This window comes from Siniperca chuatsi, linkage group LG15 (genome assembly GCF_020085105.1).
Source record: "Siniperca chuatsi isolate FFG_IHB_CAS linkage group LG15, ASM2008510v1, whole genome shotgun sequence".
NCBI classification, from domain to species: Eukaryota; Metazoa; Chordata; class Actinopteri; order Centrarchiformes; family Sinipercidae; genus Siniperca; species Siniperca chuatsi.
In genome coordinates this window covers 19,157,192-19,172,593 of record NC_058056.1, presented here as the reverse complement: position 1 = coordinate 19,172,593, position 15,402 = coordinate 19,157,192, and the positions used below count along the sequence as shown (strand labels likewise).

Genomic DNA, 15,402 nt, shown 5'->3' with positions numbered 1-15,402 from the left:
AGGCACAAAAACATATAACATATAGAACAAACAGAACAGAGGTTATTTTTGTAATTTCTACTTTTTCTTATTTCCTCATACCATAAGGAGGACCTCTTTTGAATCTGAAGTGTATTTATCACAACAGAAGCTGCTTTTATACTGGACACTACTAACCTCCCAGCAGTACAGTGTATTGCATGTCTCAACATAGAGTTGTGCATTAAGGTACCCTGTCCTCTCAGCACTTGAATTTCTGTATGTGTTGGTGTGTGTCACCCCTGAGACCAAATGGATGACATTTGGTCTCAGGGGTGACATTTTTTGTTTGTGTCGGTGTGTGTGATAGGTCTTGGCTGGATTACAGGTGCACAGCCACCATGAAGCGATAACTGGGAGACAGACACGTGTGAATGTGGAAAGAACAGCTTTGACACAAATATCTCAAGCCTGCTGTCCTTGTTGCTGTATCATATCTGCTATCTGTTTATAGCCTCACTTTCTGTCCTCTCTTTGCCCAGTCAACAGTCCTCTCCTCTTGTTCTGTCTTTCTCTTCTTTGCTCTGTCATTTTCCTTAGTCTGTATAACTGAACAGGCTGTAAATAATCATTTACTACTCTGCAATTTGTTGAGTGGCCACTACCCTACTGAGTATAGTTAAAGAGCAATAAAAGCTTTTTCACGCTGAGGTTGATTTTTCATGCAAAGAACTTGCTGCAGTAAAATATTAATCATCTGTATGCATTCTGTAGCATATGCACTGTGAAACATTCATGGAAACAAACTAAGCTTGAACTTGAACTATGGAAGGTGTGTTTTAATTGCAGCAAAAATGCCTTTTGTGCAATGCATTTTGATGGAAAAAAAGCTTAGGGGTAAATTTAGCAGAGCCCGTGTCCATAGATTGAGGTCCAAATTATGCAGGATTTTGTATGCTTACTGCAGGAAGCCGGTTCAGTGGAGAGAAGGGAACAGTCACCGGAGATGTGTGACCTATATTCAGCAGCTCCAAACACATTTGTTCTGCTCAGGAGCTGCATCAGCTTTGCTTCTCTCTCTCTCCCTCCCTCTCCTCTTTTCCCTTCCCTCTGATGCTCTCTCTCCCCCTGCAGCCACTCGCTTGGTGCTTCTCCATCTCAGTCAACCAACCACTTTTGTTGCTGCTCTGCCGGTCTTCCTCCTCCTGGCATTTTTCCAGCTCTGTCTTTCCTCTCCTCCCTTTTTCCCTGTCTCACTCTGCTGCTTGTTCTGCATGTGTAGGTGGGAGACTATAGCTCCGCTTCAGTCAAACCACATTAAAGCTATTTTACAGTAGTAAATCCCAGAATCTTACTATTCTCTTAAAAGGGCTGTGATGGAACTGAGCAATAAGACTGAAAATTCATATCACGATAAATTGTCACAATAAGTTCGATAACAATAAATGTAACGATGACTATTTCTTTTTTAGTACATTGCATGATATTTCATTTGTTGAATTGGCTCACTTCTGATTTGTCTTTCCTGAGTTAAAGCATGATTTCTTAAAATTTCCAGACTTATGCACTGGACTGTGGGCAGGATTAATTTCATTATTGATCAATCTGCTGAATATTTTCTTGAAAAATTTTAGAAAATTTGTCTTCAAATGTTTTGCTTTGTTTAACCAACAGTCCAACCCCCCCAATATTCAGTTTAAATGATAAAATCCTGACTGGAACCAATAGAAAAAATGACTTAAATGATTAATTGATTATCAAAATAGTTGGCAATTTATTTTCCATTAATAGATTGTTTGTTTTAGCTCTAGTCAGGTATTCTCATGTTAATTATATTGGAAGTTATTTATTGAAAATTGCAATATGAGTAAACACATTATATATCATGAGATTCATAATTTCACCAAGCTAAAACATTAGTGTCGTGAAGTCAAGTAAATTTTATGTATATAGCTCAAAATCACAAATTTAACCTGAAGTTTAAAAAAAATCCACAATAAATGAATAATTACACATAAATGAATAAAAAAATAGTACATAAAATAAGATAAAATAAAAGAAAATGATACAGTGGGCTACATCATATCCCACAATCCTCTCCCCAGCATCCACAAATGTTTAGAGGAGAGAGGCTGTTTCCATGGTGCCCTGTTTCCACACTGGAGCCGTGGAGTCTTGTTGCCATGGGTGTCGATGGGGGTGGGGTGACTGTACTTTAATCCAAGATGAGAGAGAATGTGATAATTAGCAGACTGCTCAAAACTGGAGGATTTGCACTGAACACACACACACACACACACACACACACACACACACACACACACACACACACACACACACACACACACACACACACACACTAACAGCTGCATCTATCTGCTGCCTTTATCCCTGTTTGTAATTTAGCAGTGTACTCTGATCCGGTTTACTTTGGACAAATCATTCGTGTGTTTGTTTTGGAATTCAGGACACATTAAAAGGTTATCTGTCTAAAGCTTCAGATATTCCAGAATAACAGTAAAGCAGCCAAACAGGGAACATGATGCACTTTAAACTCGTGGCACTTCTGTATCTACAGTAGCTCAGTGTCAGAGAGCTTTGACCTGATGGCTTCTCTGTGTGTGTGTGGGTGTGTGTGCCACATTAGTTAAATGTTCTCACAAGGATAGAAAGAAGAGAACATTGGTGGTTTTGAAAGGCTTTGCAACAGAGCCATTTTAGAGTTTAGCTCATGGAATCATGAGGGTTAAAATAAAGACATTTAATTCTGTTCAAATATGGCACGTTCACAGCTAGGGCTGCAAATAACGATTATTTTTATTAAAGACATTTTAAAGACAAATTGTAAATAGAAAATAAAAGCCCATTATGATTTCCCAGAAGAGTGGACGTCTTAAAATATGTCTTGTTTTGTCCGACCAACAGTCCAAAACCCAAAGATATTCATTTATAAATTTAATATACTTGCCTTGCATCTCTGGGTGTCTGCTCTTATTTGAACAGTATTTTCTTATAACTGTAGATGATGTGACATGATTAGCAATCTAAAACATCACATGAGAAACTTTGGTTTCATTCCATCAAAAATCCAAACTCAAGACTTTAAAATTAAGTTAGCTCCATTTGTGACCTCAGCACTCTTTACATTACTCTGTGTTTCGGTCACATAGTGTTCCCTATGCAAACCTTAGGGAAGAAGTCAAAACTTTTTTACCTGTTAACCAGTAGCTGGTTGTATTCTGTGGAAATGTTGGATTAGTTTGGCTGCAGGCAAACATTTTATCATTCTGGGCAGAAAGTAGACATGATCACAAAAACACCTTTGAAGATGCAACCTGCTGCTAGATAGAAAATAACTTTTTGACTTTTTCCCTAAGGTTTGCATAGGGAACGCTATGTGACTGATTCACAGAGTAATGTGCGGCGTGCTGAGGCTTCAAATGGGGCTACAATGAAGTTTGACAGCCTCATAGTGAGATGGTTCAGGAAGAAATACACTGTAGAAGAAGAAAAAGTACCTATTAGGTACCTTTGTTTCCTCTGTAGACTTCAATACAATGCTACCACAAGACACGCATTGAATAACAGGTGCATCTTGCTTTTTGTGACTGGAAAAACTTGCTCTGCTATCACTATTTCTGTTGCTGGGTCGTTACTGTCTTCACCTACATGCAACACCCACAGCTGAATGATGCAAATTCAGGGAAAATGACTGTATAGGTTTTTAAAAGGCATTCTGGAAAATGTATGAAATCGCTTACTGATGTAAAAGCAGATAAGGCAGGTTTAAGGGAAGTAAAAAAACAAATCACAAAACTTAATCAAAAAATCCTAGAATACATTAAACACAGATTTATGGTATATGACAGAATATACAGCATCCAAGAGCAGATTTTTCTTTTAATGGTCATGGTAAAGGGTCAATAAATTAATATTAGTCTGCTGTTCCTAAGTAGAGTAATGAAAAAACGAGACAAGAGATGACAATTTCAAAATGCAAAAATCATAGTTAGCCTTTTGATTAAAATATAATTATATGCTTGAGGATAAAATATTTTGTTTTTGATATATTGACTCAAAAATTTCTAACAGCATATTGTCCAGAAAGGGAAATATAATGAATTGAAACATTTCATTTGTGACTTTGGGCATGTTTCTTTTTGCCCCCAGATGTTTTTTTAATACCTACAGTGTTGAATCTCAACTGTAATCTCTTTCACTGACAGATGTGACTCATATAGAACAGGTGACACCCACACACACCCACACACACTCACACATACCCGCGCAAATAAACACATGTTGTTCTCCTTCCAGCCGCCATAAGCTGCTGAAAGCCTTGCTGTCCTGATTGTATTATCACCTTTAATGGAATATTACCGACACAGTTTAGGTCCCTGACACAGGCCGGCCTGCACTAGAGAAGATGGATCAGAGAGCTTTATCACAGTAATGTTAGAAAAAACGGCGAAAGCAGCGAGTCCCTTTAACACACAAATTCACGTGCTTTATATATGATAGCCTCCATGACCAACAGGGCTTTCACACCAAAAATGCAAGTCCGACATTATGCACAGAAAGGCCATTATATCCAATAGAGAGATGGGATTCTGCCATTGATGGGAGGTCGGAAGTTATAACGACAACAATTTTACTGTAGAGAAGAATGATGGAAAAGTTAATTTTGTTCATCTCTGAATTCCCAGAATTATGTAACCACTCTCCAACCCTAGTGGCACTTGAGTGAAAAATCTCAAGCAGAAAATATTAGAGAGGATGGAGATAGAAAATTAGAATATTAATATTGTGATCATTAGCCTAACATTTCGATGTAGCCCTTAGCATCCTAGAGTTAGCTGCTTTGTAGGCTCATGTGGTCTTCTTCATTTTACACTTTACCTCTTTGGTCTGAAACCCCCATAACGCTACCTTTAAATGTAACTTGTGAGGTTGTATATTCAACATGAGAAGTAAGTACACATCATGTCTGGCATTCAACTTGTTTATGTTTTGAGAATATAAACCAGCTATGTGACTTCCCTTTTCAAAAATATGTGATTGATTTTTTTTGCCTTTTTTATAATCTTTATTACAAGAAGACTAAACAACAGTAAACTGATAAAAATAAATTTTTAATTCTAAAACTGTCAACAAACTAACTCAATAACTTGAAGCTATCACATCAGCTCCATTTGAAGGCACAAAATAACATCAATTACAGAAACTAGCCCACCATCCAGGGGTGACAAGAACCATATTGGCCAGAGGACCCTCCCCTCCTCGCCCGATTAACTCAATTACAACCACACCCAAATCCACTCTCCAATAAGACATCCATCACTGTAGGGAGAGCAGAGGCTGTGCAGGTAGAGAATTGATGTTGTTACGAACATGCTTGGTGAAGCCTGATGGGACTGATGGCTGATTTTGTTTAAAATGTTAAAAACAATACATGATCTTTTGCCAGATTTGTGGCCTGAGGTGTCAAAATGTGCCAAAACACAGAGAAGAAAGGTGAGAATCAGTGTGAGAAAGGCAGCTGGACTGAGCTGAAGTAAATCATGTTGAATAATTAATGGCTGGTTGTGTTTTGTGAGTCTTGGATGTGTATCAGGTGCTGCAACATTGTGGTAGAAGTAACGGTAGTTAATGAGCTAAAGCCGCTAGACAGAGAGACAGACAAACACACACACATTCAAAGTCATCTCTAAATGCACCCCTGACCTTTAGTCTCCAGAGATCCTACTGCGTCCTCCCACCTCCATGCTGGTCTTTAGTGTTCTTCCATTAGCTGCTGACAGCTGTTTCTCTCATAATTTATTCATCTGTATCTCGCTTCTGTCATTCTGTATCTCCCTCAGCCTCCTACTATCATCACCATTGTCCCTCTTTCCCCCTGTTTCTCTGTTGTGTCTGTCTCCTCTTCTCTGTCCTCCTGTCAGCTGATAACAGCCAGGTTGTCAGATATGTTTCTGTTCCTGTGAGTCAGTCCTTTTCGTCATTCATTTGTGTCCCCTTCTATTCTTTTTATTTACTTTTGTCTTGTCCTTTTACCTTTATTTCTTCTTTTCTTTTTAGCCAGCAAGCCATGTTGCTGTTGTAGTTACGATCTAAAAGGACCCAAAAGCAGGACGCGGAGAGAGAGAACGGAAGTTAGTTCAGACAGTTTTTATTGTACAATGATATAGTGGATCACAGGTAGGTGAAAGCTCCAGAGCGGACGAGGCAGGCGGAAGACGCTGGAGCTGGTGGCCGGTGGCTGGACTTCCGCTGAGGCTCGTGGCCTACTAGCAGGACTCAGAGGGCGAAGGCGTTGAGCAGAGTGTGCTGGAGGTGGCTCGAGTAGCGTGGCAGGCAGAGAGGTGAAGGTAGCTTGACTGAATACTCAAGAGATTCTGGTAGGTTCACACTGGCTGAGATCACTGGCAGGCACTGGATCTGGAGCCGAGACAGGCAGAATCAGATGGGGGAAAAACCAGCAACCCACAGTTGTACTGAGACGATCTGGCGATGAATGAAGGAAAAGCCGGGTAGATATATTGTAAGGCTTGATTGGATGATGAGCATCAGGTGTGCCGGTGATCAGCAGCAGGAGGGAGACCAGAGTGCCACACCCAGGCCAGTACACACACAGACACGCAGCGAGACAGACAGTGGACTGACAAGGAACACAGGGAGGGGAGAAACACAACAGCACACAAGGATAGGGGAAGAGATGTGGCTGAACTATGACAGTGGCTCTTGGGATGACAGTGTTGCTCAGTCCACCACTTTGGTCCAGACTGAAATATCTCAACAAACTATTAGATGGATTGACATACAATTTTGTGTAGACATTCATGGTCCCCAGAGAATGTATCCTACTGACTTTGGCAATCCCCTGAAGTTACCATTTGTGGTTTTGAATAACATGTCTCGACAGTTATTGAATGAAGTGACATGCAATTTTGTACAGACATTCATGTTCCTCTGAGGATGAATTGTTAAAACTTTTATAATCCCTTAACTTTTCATCAGGTCAAATTTTAATTTGTCCAATACTTCAGTTTATGACTAAATATCTACAAAACTAATTCCCATCAGCCTCAGCTGTACTTTGTGTTTAGTGCTAATTACAAAATGTTAGCATGGTCACACATTAAGTTAAAATGGTGAACATGGTAAACATACCTTCTTGACATCAGCATGTTAGCATGCTGATGTTAGCATTTAGCTCAATGCAGTACTGTGCCAAAGTACAGCCTCACAGGTACCTTAAGGTACCTTCAGACTGTGCAACAACGTGCAAGATGTGTCTAATAAAATCTTTGTCCTAATCTGTGTCAGACTGTACTGTGTCATTTTGAAGCATAGATCATGTGGTGAATTCTAGTACTAAGGTGTAAATAGAAAGTAAATGAGCGCAGAGGCATGTCATGAGCTCATGCCATCCATCTACGCTGATCTTGTGTTTTAAATAATGCAGCAAAACATCAAACAAGCAAAACAGCAAACATATAGTGCTTACACTATATGGCCACAAACACTTTTACCACATTTCTCTCACGACTGCCAACTTTTGTGTCAGACAGCGTAAAAATTCCACGGACAAATCGTGTCCTTCTCTTCTTTTCCTTTACCATAGTTTCTCTTTTCTTTTCCCACATCAACTGAGGCAAACGCCTATGTGAATATTTGAGATCCTATTAACCACTGTAGTAGATCACATCTTGACTCAGAGTGTGCATCTGTGTGTACTGTTTGTGTGTGTTTTTATGTAACAAGATGTATTGATGTCATGAGTGATGGTTGAATGTGCAGTTTGAAAATGTGTGTATGCCTGCACACATTAATCATATGGTTGGGTCGCCGGTCGGCGTTTGTCCCCTCCCTCCCCTCCCTCTGAGACGGCATAAGCGCATCTCAGAGGGAGGGGTCCTTCATCAGAGACTGTCTCCAGGGTGATGCCTCAATCAAATGGCACGGCCGTCCATGTGATCGCCCGAGCAGAAACAAGGCCTTTATCAGACACACACACACACACACACACACACACACGCACAGCTGTTCAGGCGTCTTGGCCAAATGCTCTTCAGTAATAAAAGATTATTAGATGGTCAGGATTTTCTTAATAGTTCTCCCATTTTTCTTCTTGGTATAATCAACGCTGCCAACCTCCCCTCGGTATAGAGGCCTTGATACATGGAGGAAACCACATGATTTGATCCTATGGATAATTAATCCATCAATTACAAATCATATATTCTTTACAGGACTTTTGACTAAAGTTATAGATTTCCTACCTTCCAGGGAGTTTTGTTAATGCTTGTACAGTATAAAAATCAAATAACTGATATTGAAATGGCTTTAAATAGACAATCCTTCACACTGAATATGCCCTTGCCCATAATGCTTTGTAAAAGTCCTGCTTTTGTTGGGTGGTAATGCAGCTTCAAGCAGGGTCTTTCTTTGTTGGGACTATCAAGGATGTTCTAACAACCAAGATTTGAGGGCCAACAAGCATTGCATTCAGAATGTATGTTGTCAGAAAATCAAACAAAGAAGACAAACAATGAACAAACACAATGTGAATTTAGTTATTTATTCCATTTAAAATGTTGCTGTTCGGCAATCCTGCAAACCAGACTACATCTCACAATCTCAGCTGTCAGCATGAGATTTTAGTTTGATAATCATCGACTAAGAATCTGTAGATTCTTTCTTTTTTTTAGATTCTACTATTTGAAATATAGGTTAGGCCCATATGAGGCATGACTATGGCCTGCTTCATGTCTCAAATGTATCCAGAAACAAATGCATTTAATGTTTCCAATCAGGTGCAGAATAGAATCACGTCTGAGTGTAGGGAAAAAAACAATAGTCTAATGTATAGCTTACTTGAAATGACATATTTGAAATGAAATTACTGTTACAGAAACACCAATTATTTTTTCTTCTCAACTTGCTCAAAGAAAAGAATCAAATAGCATTCTTTTGGCAGGATGTTTTGGTACTCTTTCAGCTCCTGTTGGTTAGAGAGCATGGTGTGAGATATGAGGTCAGGGGTCATGTTTGAGGCTAAAGTGACAATTGAAGTTGGCTGGTGTTTAATGGAGCTTGACGAAAAGGTGATGGATGAAGCTGGAGGCCTGGGTTTGACTGCGGTTTGGTTTGAATTTCATAGAGCAGGATAGTGTGAAACATAGGGAGAGATGTGTGGAAGCACCTTTGCTAAACCTGCCATTTCACCATACATGCAGTTTTCAGCACACTGAAAGCCGTGGGGTTTATTGTCATGCATGGCCATTCCTGTCTGTCTGGGCCAGTAATAGACGGGGGGAGGGGAGGAGGACACAAAGAAGGGGAGGAGGAGTACGAGGGTGTTTGTGTGTGTAGGTTGTAATGCTGGCAGGTCATTTATAACCCTCTGTCTCCCATCAGCTATATTCTCCCATATTCTGGTTTATGGAGAAAATAAGGAAAAGAAGAGTCTATATGTTTATGTGTCATGAGTATGCTTCAGGACTTGTGTTAAAGGTCCAGTATTAGAGGTTTAAGTGGGGTCAGAGGTCATTTTATCAGTTAAAACAGGATGCAGTGAAGTACTGGTAAACTGTGAGCATGAGCCTTAGGCCGAGGTGGTCATCAGGTCAAGTCACGGCACCACCATCATTACAATGGCTCTATGTGCTGGCATCTCACAGGCAGACGAGCTGGAGTTAGGGACGAGACAGGCTGTCTGACTGAGAGAGGATCTAGAGGCGCGATGAGTGGGCTACTATATATAGAGAGTTGCTGAGGAGAGAACAACAGAACTGAATTTTTCAGTTGTCAGAGTGATTCTAGATGTATGAGGCTTGTTCATGCAAAGATTGGAGTGAATTAGCATTAAATGTAACATGCAGTGACTTTAATGTCCTCAATGAGGCAAGTTCAGGTGAAGCAGGTATTTGGTGATAAACCAAAGTATTGGACACAATTTTTATCTGATGATGGTGCTAGAGGAAAAGTTGGGTGATCATCAAGTTACTACAATTCATCCTGAGGAAAACATGAATGTGTGTACAGAATTTCATGGAAATCCATCCAATAGTTGGCAAGACATTTCACTCTGAAATAGAAATGTCAAGTCTTTAGGAATCATCCTCTGGGAACCATGAATGTCTGTACAAAAATGTATAGCAATCCATTCAATAGGTGTTGAGATATTTCAGTCTGGACCAAAGTGGTGGCCCGACAGACTGACATTTCCATCCATGGAGTCATGGCATGGTGAGTGGCAGTGGGTTAGACAGCTGCAAATACTACTTTAAACCCAATTATATCCCACCGTGAGTCTGTTTCTGCTCGAGGTTTCTGCCTCTTAAAAGGAAGTTTTTCCTTGCCACTGTCGCCAGAGTTCTTGCTCTTGGTGGAAATTGTTGGGTCTCTGTAAATAATATTATAAAGAGTATGGTCTAGACTTGCAATGAGATAACCTCTGTTATGAATTGGCACTATATAAATAAAATTTTATTGAATCGGGTTTCTATATAAATTATATATTAATACATATATTTTAAAGTGAGCCTATGTAACTTTTGAAAGAAGAAACAGTTCACTTACAAATAAAAAGTTGAATTCTTAAGCCAGAAATCGCTCCCTTGCTCAATTTAATACAATCAAGGGTTTTGCAGCTGCAGCCTTACTTGGTCTGGTATGACCAGTAGCTTCTGGTGGCTAACGATAGCTAATGTTAGCAAAAAAGGGAAAAAAAGAAAGATATTGCTGTGTTACATGTCACAGATTAGCCCATGTTTGTGCCTCTTGTGTTTTACCATGACATTTGACACACAGAGCTAAGCATCTGATTTTTCCAAAAATATGTACCCAACAGTGATTCCATTTCTCAAGTTGTGATTGTATGTCCCAATCCAGGTAGCTGGAAATCATATATGTCCTCATTCTTTTTGTAAAACACATGCAAAATCTTAATGTGTTATTTAGTACAAAACCATACAATTTTGGAAACAAATACAACTGGTATTAAATTTTTTAATCTTGGTTCACATTGTACAATTTGAGCAATCACCATAATTGTTTGTAAAAAGAGATGCAACTTGGGAAATAGGTTAAAAGTCTTTTTTATCATACAGTGGACAGAATATTTTTTCATCTAGATGTTTGTAGGAGTCTTTAAGGATTACCTTCAGAACAATGTTTTTATCATAAAGAAAAGACACCGTACCTCACAAGGAGACATTGTCCTAATTCACTCACTCTAAGTCAAGTCACCCTATGATAAATGTTGAACAGTAATATTAGTGTTATGGTTAAGGGATGTTAAGGCTTGTGGAACTCAAAATTGAGGTTAGAATGTAGTCTAATGTCCCCATAAGGATGCAACAGCACAATGATGTGCATTTTTGTATGTATCTTAATTTCGGCCTCTGCGACTGGTACAAGAGTTTATGCTTGGCAAAAGCCAGCAGTGTTAAACTCTGTATCAAAAAGCATTCAGACATTCTTCCCCCTAAGCCTTACCTTGAGCTATCCAACAGTGTGTATATATAGTATACTGTATGTGTGTGTGAATGATTTCTGCCTGGTTAACTCCATAGCCTGGGGCACAACTGGTTTTCTATTGTCATCAGTGTGTGTATGTGTGTCAGACTGATATAGAGTGCAAGAAAAAGAAGAGAAAAAAGAATGAAGGAAGGAAAATGAAAGAGATTAAAGTTGTCAGGGAATGCTTGGGGATCAGGGACCATCTGTTGCTAAAACAATTCATTTCCACCTCTCCTCTGCTCCTCTGCTGCTCAGTTCATTCAGATGCACATATCTGGTGTCCCACAGAGTCTTTTCAGGGCTCAAACACCTTCTCACCGCTGCTCAGATTTTAAAAGAAGAAACACATCGACACACATTATTGTGAAGCTTGTGCACTCAAAACCTGAAAGGAGGACTTGTTTCCATTATCATTTAATCAATTAATCCTTTGGACTAAAATGTCAGAAAATGGTGAAAAATGCCCATCAAACTTTAAAATGTTTAGTTTTGTCAGACTAACACAAAACCCAAAAATATGTAATTTATCATGATATAACAGCAAATCTTAGAATTTGGAAGCTGAAACCTGGGAATGTTTGGCATTTTTGCTGGAATTGTTTCTATAATGATAAAATCTGTTGTGCATAATGATAGGTGCTCCTTAACAAAATGTTATGTTCTCTGATGACATTCATAAATACTGCATATATACATACAGCATTATTCCTACATATTTACTATCCCAACATATTTAAGTAAATTGAGTGAAAGTCCTTCCTTTTCTGTTGCTTCCTCTCTCCCTCCTCTGTTGCTGTGCCCCCTTTTAAGGGCTGGAGGTCAGAGGTCAGTGACTTTGTGAAAGAGGGCTTTGTCTGTGTGGAAAGGTCTAGGAATGGCACACTTCCTCTGACCCTGAGTCACACACACACACACACACACACACACACACACACACACACACACACACACACACACACACACACACGCACACACAGATTTCAAGCATTGTTGCTTCACCTTGGTGGAAAGTCCAGATGTTACTGTCTTTGCCTGTCATTTACCACATCTGTGATGTCTGTCTGTGCACCCATGCACACTCATCATACATACAGACTGTTACGTGTTGTAGATGATACTAACCTAAGTGTAAGGTTGGGTTATACTCGAACAGAACTAGTTTGTATGACATGTTATGTTTATAGTTTCTTCCAAATGGCCACATTCGAATGCAAGGTGAAAAGCCAGCTTTTATAGAGAGGAGGGAGACATGATATCTTTTAAATATGAGTATAACAGTACACATTTTCAGACAGTATCTCCTGAAAGTTATTCATAGTGTTGCACTTGGCTGTTCACATAAAAAGTGAACCCAGTTTACGTTCTCACCACCACACAGCTTTCTCATCACGACATGAAGTGGCTGTGAATGACGGATTGTCGGTTTCGGAAAGTTACAGAAATGGTCAGACGCAGCCCCTCCAAATCTCACGTCAGAAAACCGTCGAGGGAGTTTTTTTTAAGCTATTCAACAATCCGACAAGCACTTCTGAAGAAGCATACTGGCAGCTTAACGCAAACACGTTTTTTCATTTTACCAATACATAAACTATTACTTTGTTAACAACCCTTTGCTTGACATTGTGCTGTTCTTTGCTTTTAACTTAAGTGTTATTTTCTTTTACAGTAATTTGATAACTCGTCGTGCATTGTCACTTACCACAAGAGAGTTTTGTTCCACGGGTTTCTATGGTTAGCTGGCTACCAAGATGGTATTGTCAGACAGAATCATTATATCGGTGGCAAAATGATCAGTTAAGATCTTAAAACACAAGGAGATTATCTGTATTTTAAACTCTGTTAAGATGTGTGTGCTTGGCTGCTGTCCACAGATACTGTTGGCTGTTGTGTTGTGCATTAGCGATTCACTGTGACATACTTGTAGAGCCGACTTCTCACAGTCTCACCACTATAAATCTACTGACAGTCAACTGTAAACAACAGACTAGTAGCTCTGTCGAAACTACTTCCTGTGTGCCCCAAATACATGTACCTTTCTAAATAAGAGCACACTGAGCTGAAGACCTCCACTCTGGTCACCAGGGGGTTCATTACTTTATGTAACCAAATACTACTATTTTTACTACTGGTTGCACTGCTTAACTTCAGTCTTTGTGTGTGTCTGTGATCCAGGGGGCCCGTGTTTGGGTCAGAGAGAAGGAGCAGCTGTTTCCCGCCACAGTCAACTCATGTGGAGATGGAACCCTTGTCGTCACAATTGACTATGGAGAAGTAAGAAATGTACACACTCACACACACATACACACACACTTACACTGCTCACGTCTGTCTTTTCTGATCATGTTTGCCTGTAGCACATTATCAAGTACTGTCAAGCCAGCAAAGGCCTCTTTGGGACCCGCCAATTAATACAAAGTAATTCATTGTTCACAGCTCAACACAATCTTGTATAAGCTATCATACTGTAAACCTGACCGAACAGGCAGAACTAGATTGTGTTGAGACCCAAGAAAGCTGGAAATATGAGATATGATGGATTGCAGTATGTGTACCAGGATGAAAATAAAATGTGTCGTTACTGGGTAGATAGATTAATCAGGAGCATGGTGGGGTGGGGTGGGGGGCCCCTGAATTTTACCCTGTACCCTGAATTTTTCGTTTTTAGAAATACTCAACATTGATATTACTGATGCTTTTTCTTCAACACACCTTACCTATGATTATGAGAAATTATTCACTCCGCCCAGTTACAGTATAGTTCAGTGCACCTACAGAGCAGCTGCACCACACTCACCTCCTATAACTGCCTTCATGAGTCTCATATTTTGCCCTTAAGACATTTTAAGGCCTATGTTCATCATCTGTGAAAACATCAGATTTCCACATAGTCAACGCACCACAGATTACCTCTCCTGCTTGGCTGCTGACAGTGCTGTCAGCTGAAGAGTCAATCACACTGAACAGTAGAGGAGGTTGTACCAGTGTCTGGTTCAAAAGTAGTTTAGCCAACTTCGCTTGTTAACATTCGACAGCCTTCCGTTTTCATCCCCCCTCTCTGTTTTCATCACAGTTAGTTTTGTAGTTTGGTAATTTTGAGACAAGGCTGTTTGTAAAAGTTTACAGCCTGCCATGCTGTTATCCTGCGTTGCTCTGTGTATTATGCTTCAAAAAAAAAAAGTGATTCAGTGATGCAGTGATTCGACTGACAAAATGCGAGTCGACTTGGGGGCTTCTCGACTGATGATTCGAATCATCCATGTTTAGCCGGCAGCCCTAAAAGGTCCCGAGCTGATTTCGAACCAGGAATGTTGCTGTTCGTAGTTGGCACTTCAGTTACAATGGTTTTTCATTAAAATTGTGATGATCTGATTTTTTTTATGTGAAAGAGACTGTTTATTTAGCAAACAGTATAAAAGGAAGAATCGTGCAAACACTGTATTGACTGAAAGCAAATTGAATTAGTTTAAACCAGACAGCAGAAGTAAACAGTGTCAACATTAGGTTAATGCTGAGCGAATGCTGCAGTGGTTGCTTGTAATGTGTCATCTGGACTGTGCATTAGTTTTCGGATAAAGACAGAGTGAAGGTGAAGCAGCTGTGCAGGTTCATCCTCTCCTGTGTGGATCAATAGAAACTCCTGGTCATGATGCTCCACTTTCCTGCCCCAGTTCCTTCCTTCCTCCTCCTCTTCCTCCTCATACATATGCAAAATTCATCTCTGACACACATTCAGCCTCCAGAGGAGAGCTAGAATAGATGGAGAGCATTATGGGAGCACAAATGCACATGCTCGTTTCAGGATGTCAGATGTCAGGACAGTGTTGCCTGCCCCAACCCTTTAACACCACACTCCCTGCCAAAATAATGGAATTGAATGTTTAAATCTCATTATGAGTGTGTGTGTGTGCGTGTGCTCAT

At 39.9% G+C, this 15,402-nt stretch overlaps 1 protein-coding gene across 4 annotated transcripts in view; it reads left to right on the top strand.

The window, feature by feature from the left end:
• myo10l1 (myosin X, like 1) overlaps window positions 1–15,402 on the top strand; it is a 56,076-nt gene that overhangs the window by 3,630 nt on the left and 37,044 nt on the right. For all 4 annotated transcript variants that reach the window (XM_044167259.1, XM_044167258.1, XM_044167261.1 and 1 more), the window contains exon 2: window positions 13,657–13,755. In XM_044167259.1, coding sequence (XP_044023194.1) covers window positions 13,657–13,755 — 99 coding nt within the window. The remainder of the gene's footprint in view (window positions 1–13,656; window positions 13,756–15,402) is intronic.